We start from the raw sequence: 25,320 nt of genomic DNA, 5'->3' as shown, positions 1-25,320 counted from the left end.
GGTTCCCATCATAGCAACATTTAGTGAAATATCAGCACATTTAAACCTCGAAACATTTTTAATTTCCACAGACAAGAGAAAAAGAGAAAACTCAAGGATTTATGTTTTTTGGTATAATATCTTCATTTCCATGACACAACAGTCTCTAGTGAGGTAGACTATAACAGGTCAACAGCTTGAAACACTGCTCTTTAAACTGGCATGTGAAATGACATGAAATAAATACTTCCATGTACAGGTTCTTCAAAAATGAGGTAGAAACAGTTACAGAGAATGCACAAGATACAACAAAAGTACATCTGAATCACAAAGATTACAATGAAGTCTGATTCTCCATCTGTGGGGCAAACATCGACTCTACTTCCTCCAATGAATCAGAGTAACACCAAGAAAAAGCAAATGCTTCCCGCAGTGTGTGTTGGGAACGCAGCGCACAATCTGTGTTGAAGAGAATTAAATTTGTTGTAACTAAGCACGTGAACATTCGTAAAAACCTGCGGGTAAGAATGCATAATTATTTGCTCAGCACCTTTTTACTAATCTGCATTTTTTAACTTCAGTTTATTCTGAAACTTTCCCTGATGAGCACCTACTTTTTCACACTAAACCACATTTTGAGTAAGACAGTCAAAAGGTATTAAAATATTTTTTTTAATCACATTGAATTTCCGGCTAAAACTGAAGGGTCATTGGTAAAACTTAGCAGCCTAGCCTGGAAACCAGACAAATCTGGAAATCATGTTTCATTTGCCCTGGCAGAACACATTGACCCCCCCCACCCCCTTTTTTTCCATTTGAACAGATTTCCCATGTGGGACCAATCGCTGCTGTTTGTGGACAATCTGTTACAGCAATCAGGTGATAACATTTCTGCCAGTTTATGACACTGCAGTTAGTTTACATCACTCCATCGCTCAACACTACGTCACACTTTCTCATTTTTTACTCTGATGGCTTGTGACTCTATCCAGTGGCATCTAGAGGCGTTTCAGTTAACACCTGTTGGTAACACCCCTTAAAGTCAAAACTGAAGTAGGAGTTTCCTGGATCATTCATTTACTTTGCAAAAATAAGAGGTTGGCACAGTTCATAAATCAACAGCATAGCGGAGCAGCAAAAAGTTGTGCACACACTGTTGATATTTAACTTCCTTCTTCTTGAAGTTAGAGCTAAATTCAAGCTGAATGACTCGTGTTGCTGTGTCAAGTGGTTTTAAAATACTGAGACTGGAGATGATATTTTATTAAGACATTTAATAAACATTCCTTTTATATACCATATATACTGTAGTGTGTGTACGTCTTGATATGTGTTTATTAGGAGTGCTTTTCCTTTTCCCCACTGCTAACTACACTAACACTTAACATGTCAATATTTTCTCCGCCAAAATCTATGGGAGAATTACATCTATACACTGAAAAAAATATATCTAAAAAAATCATCGATGTACATACGGCATGTCTTTAAAAAAAATATCTGAATTACATTCAACATTTCAGGCCTTGATATAAAAACCTCAAGTTTCCCGGAGCTAAGAAGCCATGTAAGTGTTTATGTGTGCGCATGTACATGTGTACGTGCATGCGTGTTTCCACTATTAGAAGGCCTTACAAGTTCATTGTTTCCCTGAAGTGTCAGCCATGGCTCCGTTTTCATCTTGCTCTATAAAGCTCCCTACCGGCACCCTAAGGTGTCAACATACATTCTTAGTTCATCATTCTGAGGTAACAATATTCTTCCTGAGTATTCAATAACACGATAAATCATCCTTCTGAGAGGCAAAAGTAAAAGAGAAAAACATATAAAGAAAACAAAATCTAGCGACAGGCAGGTACATTTCCATAAAGTATGTAGTTGAACAAAACACTGTTAGAGGCACTCGCTCAGAAGCATATATCCTCTCCTGCAACATGCATGCCTGTGCAGCCAAACTGAAGCAACAAAGAGCCTTTATGCAGCTAACCTGCACCAAGTAAATCATATGCACATTCATGCTTGGTTTTTGTTGATTTGTACAGTTAGATAGAAAGTTCTGTTTAGGATTAGTAGAAATCTCTGTAAAGAACATGCTGTGAAGATGCTCTGCCCATACTTGAGCACTGTGAGACTGAACATATTGTTAACGAATTTAAAACAAATTAAAAGTATTTATCTACTTCAAGCAAAAAAAAAAAAAAGACAGTTCACCTGCAAATTCAATTTATGTATTTTCCTTCTTGCCTGTAGTGCTATTTATCAGTCTGGGTGGTTCCGGTGTGGGTTACTAGCTGTAACCATCTAAGTGGTGCTCAAAAATAATTTTATGTAGGGACTATTTTCTTTAAGTCCACATACACCAAAAGAGGTGTGTGGCTAGCTAATATTACATTCTGTCATGAGCACGAGTCTCTTGTCATATATATATAAGTTCTTAAATGAAACTGCTCACAACAAGATTTGTGATTTTTTTTAAAGTAATGGAAATATATTATTTGCTACTGAATGCTTCTTTCTGTGTTTTTTTATGTACTGAAGGGCAAATGCCATTTAATTCCATTAAATTCAATAGAAATACTGGCTTGCTGACTAGACTCTTGATTGATAAATAGCAGGAAAAATACATAAATTTGATTCTGAGGTCAACTGCCCTTTAAAAGGGTGTATATTACTACATAATCACTTGATAAGCAGCTTGATATGAATAAAATGGACAAAAAAGCCAGTTGTTCTGCACTGAGAACATAAAGATAAAGATGGAGATTAAAAAAAAAAGAAGTAGTAAATAAGTAAAAATGAAACCTGAAAACAAGGGAATCATTCTTTTTTCAAGGCCAAGCCGAGCACAAAGCCTTACACTCAGTGGCGTAGTCGGGATTGTTCTGAAGCAGCATGGCATTCTCACCACTTCAGTTATTGCTCTTTTTACTTTTTGGTCGTAATTTTTTTTTTTTTTGTGGTATTGCAGTCAAAGGCCTTTTAAAATAATAATGGCCACAAATAATTACACCAAGTCCTAAAACAATGTTGCAGTGCTGCTGCCACAGTAGCAGAAAGGGAATAAATAGGATCCTGAGAGAAACAGACGCTCATACATTTAGACTGTCTTAATGATATCTATGTAGAGAATGCCTCAACCTCACTCCTCAAGACTGACCTCGCCTCGCCTTACAGGGCGAAATGCCTATGTGAATCTTTGGGAAAACATGAGCAACGACAATGTTAAACATGCACAAGAAACACCAGTCCAGTGTCCTCTTCTGTTCAGTAGGGAACTTAAACTTTTAATTGACAAATTCAGTGTTACTTCCCCAAGTCTGTTAGGGTTAGGAACCCTGGGTGGTTTTAAGGAGTGAGGAAATCCTTCAATATGCCGACCTGGCCTATTAGTGCCCTCCAGTGGGGTCCTCAGACTGTGCGTGAGATCCAGATATCTTCATTGGCATTCTCTGCCGCTGAGGAAAGTTGTGCTCCCCCGATACACTCTCTCCTGCTAGGCCTGAAGGTGGGCTGTACTCCCCTGCCCTGCCATAAGGGGGTGATATGAGGGGCTTTCCAGATTTAAAAGCCTGTGCATCTGAGGTGGGGCCACTCATATCATAGCCATTGCCGTGCCTGTTGTCGGGAGCTTTGTTATGACTGTTCCCATTGCCATATTTTCTATAGCGTGATCCTTCCACCTCTGCTCCATCTTGTCCTTCCTCTGTCATTTCAAAGGCCTTGCGTTTCAGAGGTGCACCTGTCTCGAGGGTCCCTCCAAGACTGTGAGATGAGTAGTTGTAGCTGCCCCCCACCATGGTAGGCCTAGGGGCCAGAGGAGTGGGAGCACTAATCCCAGAGGACAGGTAGGAGGCACTGGGGTGGCTGTAGCCCGAGGACAGGCTGGTTTGGGGATAGCATCCTGGTGGATAGTTGTAGACAGGAGGGCTAGGGCTGTAGTTGGGCACTAAAGTAGGCGGGGCCTGCAAAGAGTGTAGAGGAGCAGGTGGAAGTGCTGCACTGGGCTGAGGGCAGTATCCTGAAGACAAGTAGGTGCTGTTGTAAGCAGGAGGGTATTCCTGAGATGATGAGGCGCTGCAGGACCCAGCACCACTAAAGCCTGGCTCGGGGCCCAAATTACTGCTCACTACTGTTACACTTCCTGTGGTTGGGATCCCCACAGAGGCAGCGCCCACCTTGGTGCCAGTTAGTGCCTCAAGTCCAGGGTAACAGTCCATACCCTGACCCAGAGTCCAGGGCTCAGATTCTGTTTTTAAGAATGTTCCATGCTCTGTGTAAGCTCCCACAGCAGGGCGTTCCAAGCCTGAGTACTTCTCAGCGTAGCGTTTGAGCAGAGAAGAAGCAGTAAGGGCTGATATGTCGTCACTGGCCCAAGGATAACTTGCAGGGCCGTAGCTTCGGCGAGCAGCTGTGGCATAGGGGTCGTGTTTGTGGGCAGATGGTGGCGAGGTGGTGGAGGTGACGTCAAGGTGCTGTTCAGGCCACTGCGATAAAGGGGCGGCGTGCTCCGGAGACCAGTGCATCTTCAATAGACCTGACAGAAACAAGAACAAAGAAATGATTTCACATAAACAGAATAATAAATCATCCTGATCAGATAGCAGTTCTTCAACCAGCTTACTGTTTTTAGCCTGCCACGGTTAAATCTCTCCTGAAGGAGAATAAATCTTAACATGAGCCCTCATAATCACCTTGCAATGCTGACACTTTTGCACAATTTTGTCGGTGCTTAGCCCATGTCCTTCTACACAGTCTCTACCAGGTGGGGGACTACTGCTCTAATCTCTATGAGAAGCTGCCAACATACCCCCCAGCCTGGTCTCCACGGCGATAAGCCTCTGTCAGCCTGTGCACTGCCCTCTGCCTTCGTTTTTCTCACATTGGGGCTATTGTATTTTCTCTGTGAGTCTCTTAGCCCACAAAGCCACCCCCACCAAGCGTGTGATCTAATTCGGCCAAAAACCTCAGGGGTCTGCTGGACAGAGGGAAAAAGAGGGCGGGGTCACTCGTGCAAGAGATTGGACTAGGTTTTCTCCAAATTACACATAGATTGTACCAGCACATCTACGGACACTGAAGCATATGGGATTAGTGAAGTGACTGACTGATGAGTCAAAAAAGTTGGCATGTGTGATTACACACGCACATTTACACAGAGTAACCCCTGGTTTAGTGGTTGAGGGTTTGTCTTTTTGAACTGGCATTAGGCTGACATTCCAGACATTGCAGAGTATTACTAAACTGTCCTAACCCCAGGCCTTGACCAGAGGGGCTTCCTCGCAACCACTGGGCAGCTTTATTGATTTCTGATCCCAGAGCATCAATGTTACTTGAATAACATTATATGCACACTGGCCATTTACTTGTGTCACATCAATTTAGCACTGGCTAAATGTTTAAAGATTTTAAATTAAGACTTCTTTTTTCCCCTAAAACAAATACGAAAAAAAACCCATTTATGATTATTTAAATTTGAATAAGGTGTTTGAATACAGTGTTATTCAAATGTTAAAAAAAATTCCTCTCCAGTTTGCCAGATCATCTATCTTTATTGATTATCTTGCTGGAACAACATAATAGTTTCTGCTTTAAAAAAAACAAAAAACTTTTTTAATTGGTTAACAGTGAATCACAATTTCCTTTGTCCAGAACAAGGGCGATATGGGAGCTGGCATGTGCTCTTTATCACACATGCACACACCCTTGCTCACTCACGTCTGGTCTGAAACTGTCTACAAGTGGATTATACCAGGTTGGGTCAAATGTCCATACGGACCCCCAGATGGGCCGCTAAACGGTCCACATGTTGATCCCTAAATTAAATGATCCTTCAGCCCTATAATCCCTCTCATCCATTCCAGGGATAGCAAGTGCTCTTGACTGGCACAAGCTCCAGCCTGGAGCTGAGAAATCCCCACGCTCCAGGGAATTCTGACCCGTCATGGTGCCATCCCAAGCACAAAAACATTAAAGGCTCATACACATTCAAACTAGGCAAACACAGTGATCGTGGCCTACCAAAAAAACTCACAAGTGAGAATTATGAGTCACACACCTTCACATTGTGGTTAGAATCAAAATAATATTCTGTTGAGCCCTGAGTGCATTTTTTCATAGTATTTCACAAGAGCCCAACGGGCTAGGGGGCCTCTAAGCCACTGTGCCATAGTTCTATACAATATCAATTCCACCAAAATAAGTTGTTAGTTCCAATCTTGTGCCCTCCTGTATTTGCTGCTGAACGTCCATTATTTCCCCAAGTCTGTCTGGTTTAAGAATCCAGGCTAGTTTCAAGAAGGGAAGGAATCTTCTCCAGTGGAGGCAGCACTGTAGATAACTTCATAGTCGTCCTCTGTTGATAATTTCCACTCCATGATAAATTCTGTCCTCGGTCAAATTGTGGTCATGTGAGTAACTAGTATATAAACTTATAAACTGACAACAGGCTGGGGACCTGTACAGAGTGTACCCTGCCTCTCACTCTATGACAGCTGGGGTAGGCTTGTGCATGCTCAAAAAATTTTTGACAAATCTGAACGAAATTGAAAGCAATTTCAGATATCGTAGCAAACAAATAGCTAAAAGAAACAACAACAAAAAAAGCAGCAAAGTCCTGGCCCTCTCACACATAAGTTTGAATCAAGTTGTCCTTTCTTATATGTAGCACACAGCAGGGGATAGTTCACGTCATCTGTTTTCTCATGCCTGAAAATGTTGTATAAGCAAAGCTGAAGGAGGCAGGACACATGCTATTTTCACATAGCAGCAAATCGGCACAACTGGACATTACTCTAACTCTATGCTATAGAGCTGTAAGGTTAGTTGTAATATTTGTTAATATCCAGAAAGATTTAGGGTGAAATTGAATGTGCTTAAAAAACGTGTAGTTACAGTTAGTCTGTTCATTTTGAAAATCTTCAAAACTGACTGTGGCTGTGAGGTGTGGTTTAGAGCTCAGTTGCAGGGGAGCGGTGGGGCAGCGGGTTCAGGGTGCAGCGTCAGGTGAGGTTGGTGACACGGCTGCCTGGCCTGAGTGTAATAATGAGTTCTCTTTTTACACAGTAGCAGGCTGGTGAGGAGAGGAGAAGGACGTGGAGTACGAGCAAGCAGAAACATCCGGTTCCTCCACGGAAAGACCGCAAGGTGTAAAAAGGAAAATAAAGCGTGGAAGTGAACATCGCATTGTGTCTGTGAAGTGTGTGAGGACCAAATAAGGACATTTAGTCCAACTACACATTACTGCTGAAGCTTGAAATCTGGTGTTTGATTTGGCTACTTGGAAATTGGAAAAGATTGTTTTTTGCCAATCCCACTGAAAATCTGTGTCCTGCTTTGTAAAGATTTCAGTACTGCATTTTATTTATTTATTAAAAGAAAAACTATTAAGCAAGTCTAATGGTATATGACTGGAGATCAAAATGTGAGAACTTTAAAATTGTTTTAAAAATGCAGTGGCATTATTTTCACATATATTCAAAGTTGGGCATCATCAATGAAATACAGTCATTGTCATCAGTCTGGCACTCATTGGTTATGCTGACTGCAGGCATGTGCCAATCATTTTTTCCACTTTGTCTTTAGTCTACTCCTCTGACACCGGCAGGCTCCATAATTTAGCCAAGACATATATGAGCTTGGCGATCTACTGTGTCTAGAACTCTGTAAAACAGGCGAGTCATGAGAAGACGGAAGAGTTAACATGTGAGTCTGGATGGGTCAAGGACCAGACTGAGAAACGTTAATGATGGATTAGAGTACATCAGGCTTATGGGAGTGTTAGAGTGTGTTTACACTCTAACAGCCAACTACAAGAATTAAAGAAGCATCACTGGCTCCCCATCCTAGCACTAACTTACATAGTAGTTTAACTCGTATAACTTTAAAGTCTTCACAAAAAAAAAACCCTTACTTAATTAGTGTGCGGTACCATAAAATGATAATCATCTTCCTATATAAAGAGAAATTCTGTAGAAACAATGCTGTGAAAAAGTCTTGCTCCACTCCGCATTTCTTCATATTTTACTAGGAGAATGAGAAATAGGTGCAGAGATTGTCTGTGGGACTCTAGAGGAAGCTGACAGGTACCTGCAGGCCAAGTGGAGTGTGGCTCTGGCAGTGGCTGACACAAAACCACGAGTGTTGGAGGAGTTCAATGAGACTGTGGAACAAGACTTTGGGTCAGCCTCAAAGTGATTCTGGCAAACCGGCAGACGACTCAGGAGGGCTAAGCAGTGTTCTACTCATAGATGAGTGTAAAGTGTACAGAATGAATGTATGTACAGTTAAATGTGACTTGTTCTCTAAAGTGCTCTGAGTTGTCAGTAAGGATGGAAAAAGTGCTATATAAATGCCATTCTGTTCCACAAACCACAGAATAGGATGCTTATAAACTCCAGCCTCATTGATTTATTGGCTGTTCCCCAGCCATTAACAACCATCACTGGAACCAGTTTCAGTGCTGTAATTCAGATGTAACTATTACAATCAGATATACATTTAGAGAGCTCTGGCCTATTGTATGGCCTAACTGCCTGAATTTTTCTTTTATGTAGCCACAATTATGCAACTCACAGATACTTTCTGAGCATCAGTGGAGGCAAGCTTCACTCCCAGTCCACCACATGGTCAGTATGAGTAATTAGGGGTTAATTAGATGGAAGTACATGTGGGGGAAGGGGCTAGCTGAAATAGGATTTAAGGGGTTGTGGAGCATAAGAAATGGGTGACTGACTGGATGGAGAGTGGACACAAAAATCACCCTTCTGCAGCTGTAGGCTCCCTATAAATGCTTTCAGTCCACACACAATAAACAAAGACACCCCCCTGAAGATGTCAAATCTGATATACACACACAAACACACACACGCACACAAGCTGCAGCAAATTACAGTCTCATATTGTGTTTTTCACGGTGGGTCCAGCTTCACGCAGATGGGACTCTTGGTTATTGGTTGAGTCAGGCTGCTGGAATGTCAGGAATCTAACCTGAGATCTATTTACAAAGCACATATCCTTTCCATGCACTCAGCACGCCTTGTCTATTCCCAGGCTAAAGGAAATGAGGGAGAAAACACAAAGAGAGAGCGTGCTTGCTTACAGTGCTGACAAATGACCCTGTAGTCTGCTTGTGCATTATTGGGTGATTTGTATAAGTTAGAAGTTGATTCATAGCAATGCAAAGATCAATACACATCAGAGGAGAAATGGTATATGTAAGGAGAATGTCACGCCAGTTGCCATAAACACTGAAATTCATGCACCTCACCAGCTAACAGTGTAAATTAGAGTTTTACTTATGTAAGTAGTGACCAACAGTGTAAAAGACTGAGCATGCAGTCAGTGGGAAGGAGGAGAGGTCCCTCCCTCTCCATTTTATTTCCCCTTCCCCCTTTTCTCCAGGCCTGCACAGTACACCAGGCCATGCTGCTGTCAGCCAATCAAATACTATATCAGGCCTGATTCAAGCTTTTAAACATCCCTAACCTTAAAGTCGTTTCAAGCTCCAGAGCAAATGAGAAGTCACAAAGCAGCCTGAGACATCACCGGCCACACGGTTTGACACAGTTTGATGTCTATAACACTACACAACTGGTTTAAGCTTGATGATTTGAATCCTCCTTCCACATTTTATTTCTCTTTTCTTTCACTCACATTTTGCTCAGCCTCTCTCTCCCTCCTGCTATCTGCGCAATAGCAAAGACCAGACTGTGTGTCCCAGCCTGTGTGGTCAGTTTCCCTTCCCCCACTCCTTTAAGCTCACACACTCACATGTGGCAGAGGCTGGCCTGGCCTCTCTTTGCTTATTGTGTCCACTCATATATCAGGCTGCAGCTGACCAGTCCCTCCTTCCCCATCTTCTCCATCTGTCCTTCACTTTGCTCGCTGTAATTTTTTTTTTTTTTTGCCACCAATGGTACACATCTTCCCTCTGACACCTAATAAGGACCTGCAGTTTGTTACACTTTGTTTTTAACAAGCTTTCATGATTACTATGGAGGGCTGATGCATGTGTGTGGAGGCAGAGGGTGATGTTTATGTGTCCCGCTACACAGCACTAATGAGAGGCTGTTGACACCAGGTTACTAACGATGTGGCTTTCATTCACAGAACTGCTTCACCCCGGTAACAGGCAGTTAAAAACGCACTAACGCTGCTCATCACTCTCTTCACATTATCATCATTAAGGACACATAATCACAGTTACTCGCACCTTAGCAAGCTGTGATTGTTTACTTATTTGTGTTTGGGAATTGATCGGAAAGTTGTCAGTTTGGGAGATGTGACTCGCATGTCGTTGGGGTGAAATAAATGCCAGCATAGAAGTGTGTTTAGTTTCTGCCAGAAGAAAACTGACACGGTGCTGCGAGTCGCTTTTGAGGAAGGAATGTGACATGCGCACGTTACCAGAGCTCCTTTCTGCCCAGACAACCCCATCATTCTCCCCACAAGATGTCAGAGAAAAAGTATTGTGACATTTGACTGTTTGCTGCTGTGTAGCTGCTTTAGAATGCACAAAAACATGCAACGGTAAATCCCTGTTGTGTTATTCCAATCAGGTTAGTGTAATCCTGTTAAAGCTTCACCTGATCAATACCCTCTCAGTCAATATAGGTATAGCCTAGATAGGAACCTTGCATAATTAGTAAACATATGATCAGGGGAGGGGCTATTCTGTGACATGTTTACATGATCTGAATATATTTTACTTTTACACACAGATGCTGCAAATAAGTATTTTATGGAAATGCCTTTCAAAGGTGTCAAGTCTTTATCACATACAGCTGGAGTCTACTCAGACTGCATGGGTCTGCCAGTGCAGGTAATTTTGTAAAATGTGTACAGCCAACCCTAACCCTAACCCTAATCCCAATCCCAACCCTAACCCTAAGACCTAATTTCTTTTTATGTCCTGTTCACTCTACAATGTGTGTATTGTTGTTCCTAAAGAAACAAACAAACAAACAAAACAGACAGCTGCTGTCTGTTCGGTCTCAAAAAACAGTGTCTGAACACTTTCTGTGAAATTCCTCAATGCAAAGCCCGGACCCTCAGCTGTTAAAGCCATCAGCATATCTGCCTTCTCAACATGACTGCTCAGAGATCCCCCTCCCTTCACCCCAGCAGTTCACTTCCCACTGCACATCCACAGGAGATGTGTTCTGGACAAAAGAGGGGCCAGAAGAAGAATGTGTACAGGAAAACATGCTCAAGCCGTGCTGGGACATGGTATGCACGTACAGCATACCACATATCACACCACATTCATCCAAGCAGTGTCTCTCAAATGCAACAAAAACAAAAGAAACCAATAAAAGACTTACTGTAAGGGGTGACAGGACTGAGCATTCTGCAGCCCTGGTCCCAGGTGAAGAGGAGAGGACCGGGTCCACTTGGTGCTAGTGAGGGCCCAGCTGCATGCTTTCAGGGTCTGCCTGGGTTAGCGCTGCTTCTGTTGCTGTTGGCTGTATGGCTGTTGGCAAGGCTAGTGACTGGCCTCCTGTATGGCTCCATGGTTCATCTCATACTTCAGCACCACTCTGACACACTGCCACCTGAAGAGCACCAACAGGCTGGTGTCAGAGCCAACAGACACCTTGAGTATGACTACCCTGTCCGGTTTAGTTGCTGTTACTTGGACTCAGATTCTAAGAGATTTTAGAAAAATACTGATAACGTCGCACTAATAGTGAAAATCATAATTACTTGTTTACACTCTTAGAGTTAAAATTAACGTTCCTTTATTCTTTTGCAAAATTACTAAACAAAAACTGGGAAAATACTTGTCAAATCAACTGTTATTATTATGGGGAAATTCGTTTTCAATGCAGTCTACATGCGCTTGCTTTTCTGGTCTTCCCTTGCCTGTGTGCACAGACATGTGCGCACAAGCGTCTTACCAAGAGAGTTTGAAAGCTGAACACTGACAGAGGACTTTACCCTGTGACTACAAGACGGCAATCCACCCATTTTCATTGCAAAACTGCAAACCACCAAAGGAAAGAGACCTCTGTTCTGTCCTCTCTAATGCTGAAGAGTTAAAGGAAATTTAGGCGAAAAAATAAAAATAAAATGCGTCCAGAGTGCACAGACTTAAAGCAGTCTTCACATAAGAGACCAACCAATTAGCGTTTAATGTACATCAAGAAAAAAATAGCATGTATAATGAAGTAAACAGAATAAAAAGCAAATGAGCACATATGACGCAAGAAAAAAAGAGAACAGAAAGGACAGAAATGTGCAGGGCGCAGCAGAAACATTGTCATTACTGCTGAAGGGAAAAAAAATAATCTTTTGTTTGTTTGTTTGTTTTTTCCAACGAGTGAGTAAATAGTTACAGACCTGACCATGCCTGGATTTGCCCGATGAGTGATTCAGTTTGGGAAGTAATCCACTATTCCACAAAGTGTAACAGAGGGTGTCTCTCTCTCTCTCTCTTTCTGTATATTTATGTGTGTGTGTGTGTGTGTGTGTGTGAGAGAGAGAGGCTTGGACTCTTCTGGGATCCTATCCTTTTCTCCTACACTCCCTCGCTCGCCCTCTAACTCGCTTCTCCGCCTCCCTCCCCCCTCTCGCTCTCCCTCCCTCCCTCGCCTGGTGACAACAGAGCAGCGTATGCATCCCCTCCCCCAACCACGCCACCCCTCCCCCCGTCTCCCTTCTCTTTTGTTAAAACTATTTCAGCAGGAAGGGAGAGAGAGGGAAAAAGTGACCAATCATGCAGTGTCAGAGAAGAGCCCGTCTCCCCCCACGCCGCGGTGTGTGTGCATGCGCCTGTGCGTGTCTCTGTGTGAGTGCACATGTACCATTTGTGATTTGGAGATGATAAGACTTGCATGGATGGCTGCATGCTTTTGATTACAAACCTTCAGTCTGATGAATGGGCTCGTTGGGGCACATGCAGATGTGAAAAAAATTTGAATTTTCTCCTTCACTGATCACACGAGAAGTTCAGTTATTGCCAATGACTTTTATTGATCTGGTACATTGATCTTAGTATTGTTGGGAGAGTGGGGGGCTGAAACAGCCGTGTCAATATTACCTAATTCCTCTGGCAAACCATCCCCCCACCACACACACACACACACGCACACGCACAGTAGCCTGCACACATGCACAGACAGCAGCAAATGACCTCCACATTGGCCTCAAGCCTTCAAGAAGTGGGTTCTTTTCTGTAACTGTAATTTATCAATATGGTTATAATGGATAGACACAGTTCTATTTGTAATATTGTCTCATTGTACTCTTTCCATGTTTTGCTCTCAGGAACACAGCTGTGGATCTAGAATTTAGAGTCATGGAATTAATGGGACATGCTGGTCCACTCCTGTCTGTTGCAAACGCTCGAAATCCCTGCAGGACTCACTCCTTCTGTTTTGGTAGTTCTGTGTATGGGACCTTCATGACATGGGCTGCACTTCAGAGTGTGGCTGTAAACAGGACAAACTTTTTTGACTTACTTTCATCTTTTTAGAGCATATTCATGAAACACAACAGACACAACAGACGGATGTCAACAATGTTTCCATGTAGAATTGAGGTCGGGTCAGACAGTCTGATAAAAAGTGAGGAAGATAGATCAGATTATTGCAAAGAGAGAATTAAATGCATTTGTCTATGTATTTTTAAAACAGCTAATGCATTAGTGCATGGATGCATGGAACACAAACTTTCTCTTGCTAGAAAGCCTAACAAGAACATCCAGAGCTTTAAGATGTACCGCAAACTGACGCTGTGATGATGTCTATGACCCTGGCTCAGCTTTTTGGAAATATTTTTCAACCATGAGTAGATGCCAGCACAATAAATAAATAAATAAAATTTGCCAGCTGATGGTTATTCAAAGTCAAAAATGCTTGCTGGGTTAATTAATACTTTATAATGCATGTCTTAACTAAGTATACACATATTAACAGTCAGCTATGCTTTTTTTTGTAGCTGCTGGATCTAAAGCAAGAACAATGCTTTACTAAGGTTAATAAGCACATTCCTATGCACTTATTAGCAACTAGCAATGACTTTCATGCCTCTCTCCTCTGGAGCATTACATGTTGACAAAAACAAAAGACAAAGTAACTTTTAAAAATCACAGGGCCAAGTCATGCTTCAAATACACCAGACTCACTTATTAACACCTTAGGACCCATTAGCTGCTTCTTACAAGGATCTCAATTTAAAATGTTACCTTTCCCTCTCTTTATAGCAACTGTACCAATGTGAAAATACCAGAATACTGGGTTAAAATGCTGCAAGTGATAGCAGTAGTGATAGCTGTGGAGATAGAAGCTTGTTTTAAGACCTTTCATTGGCTGACTCAGAGCAATAATTGCTAGTGCAGCACTCAGCTCTTTCTCCCTTACCTGCTTTGCTGACAGTCACTGAAAAAAAAGCCATGCTGTTATTTTACAGGTCAGGGAACAATACATCTGAAAATTTACAATTGTTCTCTGTGTGTGTGTGTGGGGGGGGTGGGGGGGGGGGGGGTGGTAGTGGTGGTGGTGGTGGGGGTATTCTTTTCAACACAGACACTGTTTGATACACTCTCACTGCAGGGTAGCTGCCCCAAGATGCTGTCTATGATTAGACCAGGAAAACTTCTACATTTAGCCATGCAATCTAAAGCAGGGTATGAGGAAAAGCAGGGGGACAAAGATATAAAATTGTGCCAATTACAGCTGAACACAAAGGCTAATTAGCGGGTTTGAGAAAACATTTACTTTTGGAAACAAAGGAGTGAAAATTCCCCATATAACTGCAGCGATGGAAACAGATATGACACAAGTGTACACAGGAAGACAGATTTCCACTCACACGCATAACAGCCATTCTGGAAATTATTGGTAACTCTAACCCTGAGCTGCTTTGGTCCTGTGGGTGGGATAGGTCACATGATAGCACCCTAGAGAAGCTCAGCTGTTTGCTACTCTAATTCTGTCCCAAGCAGCTGAGCACTGACCCACTGCTCCAGTGAACTGTTCCAGTAATTATAATTGTGTGTATGTGTTTGTGTGTGTGACTGTGTGTGGATGAGAGCATTGAAGGAGGGTATGGGGTTAAGGATGAATAAATGCACACTCAAATTTGGATTGCTGTTGTTAAATGTGTACCTGGAAAACTCTTAACTCCCACATGCCTAAGTATGTTCACAAATGATTTGAAGGGTGAATTATGAGACAATGAGAGAGAAAGGACAAAACAGGAACAGGAAATCTTTGGGAAAAGAACAGGAAATGTGTGCATTGGTGGTTTCCCACACAGGAGATGTCCATGTCAGTACAGTGTTGTCCTTGAATTTGATGATTTGTAATGTTCAAAATTTTTCTTAATCTCGACAAATCCCATTAAAAAGATCAAATCCCAACAACAAATTCATCCTGCTAATAAATGCTGCCTGCATAGCCAAAGGTTATATAGCTTGCTGTTATAGATGCCTTTTAAAATGGGTAAATTGTTAAAATGAAGATGGCCATTGTAGTTTATTTTGAGTCATTTGCACATGCATCGCTCTGCTGGAAGAAATACAAACAAGGACACAGTAGACTCTAATATTATACATATAGACTCGATGATACAAATTTATACTCTACAAACATTGAGTTAGGCCAATAAGTTTTAGGACAAACACACATTTTTATTGTAGTTTTGCCTCTCCACACCACTGCTGTGGATTTTAAATGAAACAGTCAAGATGTGATGGAAATGCTGTCTTTTAGCTTTAATTCAAAGGGTTTGACAAAAGCATTGCATTAACCTTTTAGAAATAATAACCACTTTCACACCCCAATTTTCAGAGGCGCCAATGTAATTGAACAATTGATTGACAAGTGATTTCATGATGAGGTGAAATGTGTTCCCACGTTATTTCATGACAAACAGATGCAAGACCTGGGGTTGATTCCAAGTTTTGAACTTGCCATTGGTATTGTTTCAGTGGAACTGTCAATATGAGGGCCAAAGAGATGTCAGATGCAAATGGAAGAGGCCATCATTAGGCTGAAAAAACTAAATAAACCTATCAGAGCGACAGCAATCTGGTGCATTCTTTAAAAAAACCTGAGTCCCATCAGGTGACTCAGGAGAGGAAAATGGTGCTCTGCTTTACATGGTGTATAGTGTGGGACTTCAACTGAGGATATATTTAGGCAGTGGAAGGAATACATTGAGGACCTCCTTAATTCCACTGACATGCCTTCTGTAGCGTAAGCAGAGTCTGGGGATGAGGAGAACAACTCACTCTTCACTGGTACCACATTTCCACTGACAAGGTGCTAGTGCTCGTGCATGCTGGTGCCGGTTCCAAAGAACCGGCAAACTGCTTAAGAACGAGCCTGCGTTTCCACTGCTTTGCAGCTGATCCTTTATGTATGAGTGTGGGTAGTTCCTCGTCTGGAAACGGAAGCTGAAGCTCAAGGGCACAAACGTGGCAGATCACACTCCCCTTTTGCAAACTTTATTTTTTGTGCTGTGAACATATTTTACAATCCAAACAAAACTACTGCAACATCTGTGTGTGGCACAAGGTATACACAGACAGCGATTACAAGCCAGATGACAGGTACGCACTTTGCTATGAACTGATACAAAGCAGCAAGTTCAGCCTTAGGGCTGAACCTAATTCATGGCCGTGAAAATTGCATTGCTTTTCTCATGTAATACACACCTTGCAGTGAACCGACAGTGGAAAACTTTACATCGAGATGGCAGAGTCACGCCCTTCTGCCGCTTGCGTCACAAATTCCTTGGTTCCAGACCAGCTAGTTTACAGTGCTGGAACAGAATCCATTTTTTGGCTGAGCATCGAGTAAGTATGTGGTGGAAAAAGTGCTGAACAGTTTGAGCACTTGGCCCCGGCACAGTGTCAGTGGAAAAGGGGCCTGTATGTGGAGTCACTGAGGTAGTTAAACAACTTCTTGGTGGCAGGGCCATGGAGTGGATGAGTTTCACCCTGAGTTCCTGAAGGCTCAGGATGTTGTAGGACTGTCTTGGTTAATACACTTCTGCAATGTTGCATAGAGATCTGGGGCGGTGCCACTGGATTGGCAGACTGGGGTGGTGGGCCCCACCTTCAAGAAGGGGGACCAGAGGGTAGGCTCCAACTATTGGAGCAATTACTTTCCTCAGCCTCCCCGGGAAGGTCTATACCAGGGTGCTGGAAAGGAGAGTTCGTGTATTAGTTGAACCTCAGATTCAAGAGGAACAATGTGGTTTTCGCCCTGGTCGCAGAACACTGGACCAGTTCTTCATCCTCTCGACGATATTCAAGTGTATGTTTGAGTTTGCCCATCCAGTCTACATGTGTTCTGTGGACCTAGAGATGGCATTCATCAGGTGGTGGCCTACAGCTTGTACTGGAGTGGTTTGCAGCTGAGTGTGAAGCAGCAGGAATAAGAATTAGCACCTCTAAGTCTGAAGCCATGGTCCTCAGCTGGAAAAGGGTGGAGTGCCCACTCCGGGTCAGGGACGAGTTGCTGCCCCAAGTGGGGGAGTTTAAGCATCTCAGGGTCTTTTTCATGAGTGAGGGGAGTGGGAAATTGACAGACAGATTGGGGCCACTGCTAGTTATGTGGACACTGTACTAGTTCATTGTGGTGAAGAGAGTTGAGCATAAACGCGAAGCTGTCAATTTACTGGCCAATGTATGTCCCTGCCCTCACCTATGGTCATAAGTTTTGGGTAGTGACTGAAAGACTGAGATTGCAGATGCAAGTGGTGAAAATTAGCTTCCTCTGAAGGGTGGCTGGCCTCTTCCTCAGATGTAGGACAGGATGAGGAGTGCAGTCATTTGGGAGGGGCTCAGAGGCTCAGAGTGGAGACGCTACTCCACCACATCGAAAGAAGCCAGTTGAGGTGGTTCGGGCATTTGACCAGGATGCTTCCTGGGCGCATCTTTGGTGCGGAGTTCAATTTATGTCCTACTGGAAGGAGGCCCACAGGACATACTAGAGAGATTGTATGGGGTGGCTGTAGCTCAGTAGGTAGAGCAGGTCACCTACTGATCGGAAGGTCAGAGGTTCGAATCCTGGCTACTCCAGGCTACATGCCAATGTATCCTTGGGCAAGATACTTAACCCCAAGTTGCTCTCCGACCGTTCTGTCGGAGTATGTATGCGTGTGAATGTTAGTTTGTAAAAATGGAAGTGCTTGTATGAATGGGAGTGCATGGGTGAATGCAAAACAGGTTGTATAAGCGCTTTGAGTGCTCATACTGAGTAGAAAAGCGCTATATAAGAACTAGTCCATTTACCATCTCTTGGCTGGCCACGGAATGCCTCAGTGTTCCCCATGGATAAGCTGGAGGAGGATCCACAGCACACCACATCATTGGTTAAACGTGGTGTTAGAGCACAGGCATGAATGGCTGTATGGCTGCAGGGCTGTACTCTCTGCTCAGATTCAATCAAATTAGGCAAAACTGACCGGACACTGATTCACAGTGCAAATGGATAATGACCCAAGAGTTTCTCAAGGAAAAGAAACGATCTCAACCCAACAGAGCAGCGTTTCAGTAACTGAAGACAAAACTGAAGGCAGAAGGACCCACAAACAAGCAGCAACAGAAGATGGCTGCAGTAAAGGCGTAGCAGAACATCTCAAGGAGGAAGCACAGCATTTGGTGATGTCCATGGGTTCTAGACTTCAAGCAATCATTGAATACAAAGGATTTTCATCAAAGTATTAAAAAACAACCCTTGTATTTAAAATTACATTAGTTTGTTGAATTACTTTTGAAGCCTCTGAAATGGGGACTCTATTAAAAGTAGCTGTTAATGCAGCACTTTTGTTAAACTCCTTGAATTAAAATCTAAAGTTTACACTTCAGTCGCATCTTGTTTGATTTAAAACCCACAGTGGTGGTGTACAGAGATGGTGTATCAGTTGAATGATAGAAAACAGTGGCTACATCCATCTATTACAGGCAGTCCATAAGACAAAGTCAAGTCATGAATGTATCTACTTTCAGCACCATTTTATACATAAAAATGGGAGACAAGCATATTACATTGTAAACACGGAGCTGTATACAATCACTGACACACAAATAGCCGTGTATTCCTTCACCTTAAAATTTTCATTTTCCTTATGGGAATTAGTCCCCATACAGAAGATAGGTTACTGTATACACAGATTTAAGCCCCTGCAACATGGGTAATGCCTGGACTGCTCACATCATCAAATGTGTATGCTCACACTAACTGGTAACGTGTCCTTTCTCTCATCATCTGCAAGGTGTCAATTAGCTTGCTTCATGCTCAGAATAGTGTCTCTCCAAGGTTAAATAACATTGTTGGTCCAGTCATTTTCAATTATAGGACTACAACAGAGGCACTAACTTTCAGCCGGATGTATTCAATTGTTATCTTATTTCCTTGAAAGAGCAATAAGGGAATACATTTTTAACAACTCTGCTGAGCAGAATTAATCTAAAATGGGAAAATTTGGACAAAAGAGGAATTTTATTCATGTTGCTTTAAATGCAATCTATAAAACAGTTGATACACCAGCAAACTGAGGGAAGTTAACTGCATGCATACATGTGCCCTGCCTTGCACAAACAAACAGGCACAAGACTGCACACCACACATACATGCAGCACAGCGCTCCATGTTTGAGTGGCTTATTGTTCTCTGGCATAGAGGACACAATATCCAAGTCTGGTAATAGAGGTTAGATTAATTGCTGACAAATCTGTATTCAGCAGTTCCCTTTCTCCCTGCCTGACAGATTTATGACAGAGATTGATGGAGAGGAGGGACTAGCTGAGAGCTGGCTCTGTTCGGTGAGAAAAGAGGACAACAGCTCAGTGATTCAAAGAGAAAGAGAGAGAGAGAAGAAGAAAATGCAAACACATGACTGCTTTGGTCAGATCTTATTCAAGCTACAAGCTCAAAGACCAACATGTTTGTCTGTGAGCTTGTAGCATACACATATTTGACACTTTTTTGTTATTATTGAAGCCATTTTTTCACTGAACAAAAAAGTTGCCTTCAGTAAAAAAAATAAATAAATTTTTTTTACTTTTTTTGGCTAGAAAATGAGTGCATATTAGTAGTTGGTAGCCCTTTATACTTTTTGATTTCTAAACATGTTTGGAAAAAATATACCACATTAATAGATGGCTAGAAGAAACCAAGATAACTGTCATCCTTCCTGCTGTTTTCTTCTAAACCAAGCCAGGCTAAGCAGATGCTTCTTAGTACAGGAATGGGATTCAAATTGGTCTTTGCATCCAACCAGTTAAGAAAGTGGGTATCTTTACGATACTAATTTCTCAGTGCCGATCTTGAGCTTTAATTAAACTGGACCCATGTGATGATAATAAATGGAATGCACAAATAGATGAACTGTCATGTAGGCTTTGACTAACTGGCAGCATTCACAGTACTGTGGGGGATCTAACATAGTTTAATGGACTCTGACTCTCTGACTCAGTGCGTGATTCAAAATAATCTTAAATACCCGCCTCTCTCCCTCAACCTGATGTCACAGCCAAAAGCTTGCCTCAGTGGTTGAGGTGATAGCTTGCCAGCTGCTTGCAATCAGGAGCATTTGGGAGTCAGATCACATGACACCCTTAAGGCACACATGAACACTTAGATGTATACATGCAGGGTGCAGTGCATCTTTAACCTCATACCCCTTCCCACAGGCAACTTCTTTGCAGTCAGGATCACCTCCAGATGTGCACACAGTGTTCTCATAGAAGGGGGTGCAGCACAAATTAAAATGGGGTTAGGAGGAAGTTAAAAAAAACAAAACAAAACTGCTGTGTGTGTTTCTCAAGATCTTGTGGGTGGGATTAGTGTTTAACTTTTCTACAATGATGTAACAGATCTGAATTTAGTCAAATATTAGAAGGGCAAAGTCCTTACAGACAGAAGCAGCTGGAAAGGATTGTGATTCTGCTGCCTCCTAGTGGGATAACTCCTTAAATGTATTAGTGCACATGAATGCTCGAACGTGTAAACACACATTTTAGTGGAATAAATTTAAGGACTGTGGCAAAAAGTATCAATGAAATGACTCAGAAGACCATTTTAATTCAGTTTTAACTAGTTATTTATTTTCCATAGTCAAAAATTAAATTTGATATACAAACAAAACAGAATTATTTCTTTCAAGACTATTTATTCAGTGGTAGAAGAGACAAGGCATCACTCTTTCTATGGCTCCGAGGCTTTAGGAATAAGGTTACTGCAGTAAACATTTTCTTCTCAGTGAAAGCTTCCCCTCCCCCTTTAAAACATAATTTTCCTCTACTATCACCTTGTCCTTGAAACAGACATAGCCTTCACATTATACTCATTAGAAGGACATAGCCTCACAAAGTGCACAGGTTTCACTTTTATTGACACGTAAAAATTAAGTGGGTAGGAAAATATAAATAAAGATTCAGAACAATAATCCAAAACTGGACCCAAAAACTATTTTTTTTTAGTTTTTTCTCTTTTTTTAATGGCGATATGAGGTCAATGGTAAAGGAAAAGGCAGCACAACAGGAAATGGTCGTGTATTCAATGACAGGCACACATGTACTGGTATTGCACATATATTTATAGTCACATCCACCTAAATGTATGACCTCTCCTGGCTACATGTTTATGCAATCATCCTACGGTCCAATGAAGGCATTTTACTTTATATTTACCATACATTCACATATACATCACTGGGTTTAAAGTCAAGAATAACTTGTAGATTCTTTTGTTACAGCACATTTACAATCCTTAAACACTGGATGTTTAACAGTGATTTTACAGTTTGGTCTAATCCTTTTTTACCCTTGGTTTTACATTGCATCATTTACTGTTTGCACTCACTCATATGACTACACAATTAGTAATATTTAAGTCATGCCATTAATGAGTTCAGCTATGGCTGCACTCAGGTGAAGACTATTCACATTCAGATGTTTGACAGAATCAAAGCAGAATTACAAGACAGAATCACAGTGTACAACCTTTCATACGTGTCACTGAGGTGTTACAATTACAGCGAAAGATTACTCGTGAGTTTGCATTAAATTCACTTAAACGGAGCAGATGGGGGGCTACTGAGGACGAATCCTTGAAAATGTTTGTAAAACAATTCATGAATTGATATTAACAGGATATTATAGTTTTTGAATTTTAATAAACAAATCCATGACAGCTAATATTAGCAAACTTCAGACAGAAATGGCTGTGTAACCGACCCGATAACTCCTCACTGCCTGGGCCAATTCTATTGTTGTTATGCACAAGTCTCCCTCTAAAACACTCTGTGTAACTGCACCGTCCCCAATTAAAGCCTGTCCAGTGTGTTTCATGTCATCCATTTTTTTTTCTCTAGAACTGCAAAAATTTCCCTGAAGCTACATTAAAAAAAAAAAGACAGGTAACATTCTTTATTGTCCAATTAGTCCAATTAAGCATCAGTCCTCATTTTAAGACCCTCAAAGACCTTCATCTAGTATTAGATGATGGGACACCTGCATTATACTACATATCTGATGTTTCCTGCAACTGTATTAAGCTTTGACAGCATCTTCCTCTCATTCATTCACCAAAGCATTATGTGCTGCAGTCTTTGGCCTTTCTCTTAGCTAATTTTCTTTAGTAAAATATACAGAAAGCAAAGATAATATTTTGTGATTTTATATCTAAAAATAAATAACATTTTAGTAAAATAATTTAATTGCTTAATAGAGCTTCTTAAAACAAAATATATCAACCTTTTTTTTTTTTATCTACAGAAAGTACAACTAGAAATAAAGCATGACTGAAGACCATTCTTCCATAACCGTAATCTCTCTGCAGTTTACTTTAGATTATTAAACACAAGGGGAGAGCATTACAGTGCAACCTTGTTTATACAAACTGAAATGTCTGAGATGAAGCTGACATTCTTCAAATAGCTTCAGTTGATTAACTGTAATTGTTTTCTTGTGGCACATGCAATGAAAGTGCAAGGAAGGCCTTTAGAGTCCAGTCCAAGATTAATATACAAGGTTGCACTGGTAAGAAAGGAGCCTGATGAATAAAAAAAGCTGCATTATGGTTAATTTTGGTGTTGGACTGTAGGTAAATTATTGCTTTAAAGAAAATCCTGAAGCCTCCATCATTTTTCTTATTATTAGCATTATTCTCTCTCCCTCACACACACACATGCATGCACACAAACACACACACACACACACTTCTGGTTTTCCTTAACCTGTTGTTATCCAAAGTGCCTTACAGGAGCATTTGTGATCTTGTCTGAGGTAAAGAAATAAGACACTACACAAACACATAGAAAGCCTTCATTCTGCACAATCATTAATTTAAAGATGAAAAAGGAAGGATTATCCCCCATAAAGCAGATTATTGATGCCACTGCAGTGACTCTTGTGACATTTTGTATGTTTCCAATTATAAAGAGCTGTGAAAAATTTGTGTGTATTTTTCCCCCTTCCTGATTTCTTATTTTTGTGTATATTTGGTCACATTTAAATGTTTAATTTTTAGAAAAAATTTATCCAAACCTACCTGGCCCTGTGTGAAAAAGTAACTGCCCTCCCAATTAAATCCTGAATTAACTGTGGTTAACCACACCTAGACCTGATTCACAATCTAAAGAAACAGATGAGAAACAAAATCTTTGACATCTATAAGTCTAGAAATGGACACAAAACAATTTCTAAGGCTTTGGGACTCCAGTGAACCCCAGTGAGAGTCATTATCCACAAATGGAGAAAACTTGGAACAGTGGCGAACCTTCCCAGGAGAGGTGCTGAACTTTTTGGAAGGTTTGAGTCCCATTACATCTGACATAAAGCTAACACATAAAAAGAACATCATAGCAACAGTCTAACATGGTGGTGGTTGTGTGATGGTCTGGGGCTGCTTTGCTGTAACTGATGGAACCATGAATTCTGCTCTCTACCAGAAAATCCTGAAGGAGAATATCTGGCCATCAGTGCCCTGAAGCTCAGGCTCACTTGGGTTATGCAGCAGGACAATGGTCCGAAACACACCAGAATGTCCACCTCTTGCTGGTGGACTGAATGGCTCAAAAAAAAAAAAAAAAAAAATACTAAAATGAAGGTTTTGGAGCGGCCTCATCAAGGCCTGGGTTCAATTCTGATTGAGATGCTTTGGCGTGAGCCGTTCATGCTCGAAAACCCTCCAATGTGCAATTCTTGTTGCCAAGGGTGGGACAACTATTTGTTATGATTAGGAGGCAATTACATTTTCACAGAGGGCCAGGTAGGTTTGGATATTTATTTTCCCTTAATAAATTAAATCATAATTTAAAAACTGCATTTTGTATTTACTCAGGTTATCTTTATCTAATATTAAAATTTGTTTGAGGATCTGAAACATTTAAGTGTGAATATGCAAAAAAAATAAATCAGGAAAGAGGCAAATACTCTTTCAGGGTACTGTATAATCTCTGTGTTTACATACACATGCACACATACGCACACACATGTGTATGTGTGTGTGTGTGTGTGTGTGTGTGTGTGTGCGTGCGTGTGTGTATGTGATGTTGTTGGCTGTGCTTTTCTGTAATTCTATCTTTTTGAGGCCGAAACATCTTTAAATCTGCTATAATTAATGTCTTGATGATGACATAGGATTAGTTTTAATAACCAGCAAATCTGCTTAAAGCTGCACTTCACCTCCGCTCCGTGGAGATTCACAGCTCTTTCGATTAATACATTAATATTTTTGTTTCACTCTCAAACAAAAGCTGCTGCTGTATGAGCTGATTAAAACTCTGGTAAATGCTTTGACTGTTACTTTTAGAGATGAACCAGTAAGTTTAACTGAAATGGTACATCCAAATTAGCTTAATGCGATTGCATGGTTTGAAACAGAAAAGAACTCCAGATCTCATTCTGGCTGCCAGCAACTGTCCTCACAGTTGTTACATTATTTACAGTCAGTGGAGCGGCTCCAGGACTTGCCTTGAGAGTACAACTCCATATCACTGCTCTCCACAATTTAATTAAAAGTGGGATGTTCAATGGTATGAGGTTCTCATAGGTAAATATTGTTTAAGATGGTGTAAGAAGGTTGATATTTTATCTGCTCACAGGTAGTGGCGTCAAAATGAAAAGAAAACTCCAAGCCATGATGTTTATGATGCGGGAGTGGTGAAGGCTACAGCAACAGCAGGTAAGCACTGGTTTGAATTTTACAGCTTCTTATATATATATATATATATATATAGATATATATATATATATATATATATAGATATATATATATATATATTATATATATGTATATATATATATGTATATATATATATATATATATATATATATATATATATATATATATATATATATATATATATATATATATGAAGTGCATG

General features: G+C 41.2%; 1 protein-coding gene across 1 annotated transcript; it reads right to left on the bottom strand.

The window, feature by feature from the left end:
- Positions 1 to 104: 104 nt before the first annotated feature.
- LOC115779748 (fidgetin) lies at positions 105 to 12,472 on the bottom strand. The gene is made up of 3 exons (XM_030728523.1): positions 12,316 to 12,472; positions 11,298 to 11,528; positions 105 to 4,510 (listed from the first exon to the last, which is right to left on the bottom strand). The coding sequence occupies exons 2-3, from the start codon at positions 11,320 to 11,322 to the stop codon at positions 3,363 to 3,365; spliced, it is 1,173 nt and encodes a 390-aa protein (XP_030584383.1). The 5' UTR covers positions 11,323 to 11,528; positions 12,316 to 12,472; the 3' UTR covers positions 105 to 3,362.
- Positions 12,473 to 25,320: the final 12,848 nt, after the last annotated feature.

Source organism: Archocentrus centrarchus, chromosome 5, assembly GCF_007364275.1.
Source record: "Archocentrus centrarchus isolate MPI-CPG fArcCen1 chromosome 5, fArcCen1, whole genome shotgun sequence".
Lineage (NCBI taxonomy): Eukaryota > Metazoa > Chordata > Actinopteri > Cichliformes > Cichlidae > Archocentrus > Archocentrus centrarchus.
This window is presented reverse-complemented; position numbering and strand designations above follow the sequence as displayed.

Coding starts and splice junctions, on each gene's coding strand:
- LOC115779748 (XM_030728523.1), bottom strand. CDS start 11,322: ATGCTCAGTCCTGTCACCCCTTACA. Junction 4,511..11,297: donor CAGTCCTGTCACCCCTTACA/GTAAGTCTTTTA, acceptor TGTTTCTGTCAG/GTCTATTGAAGATGCACTGG.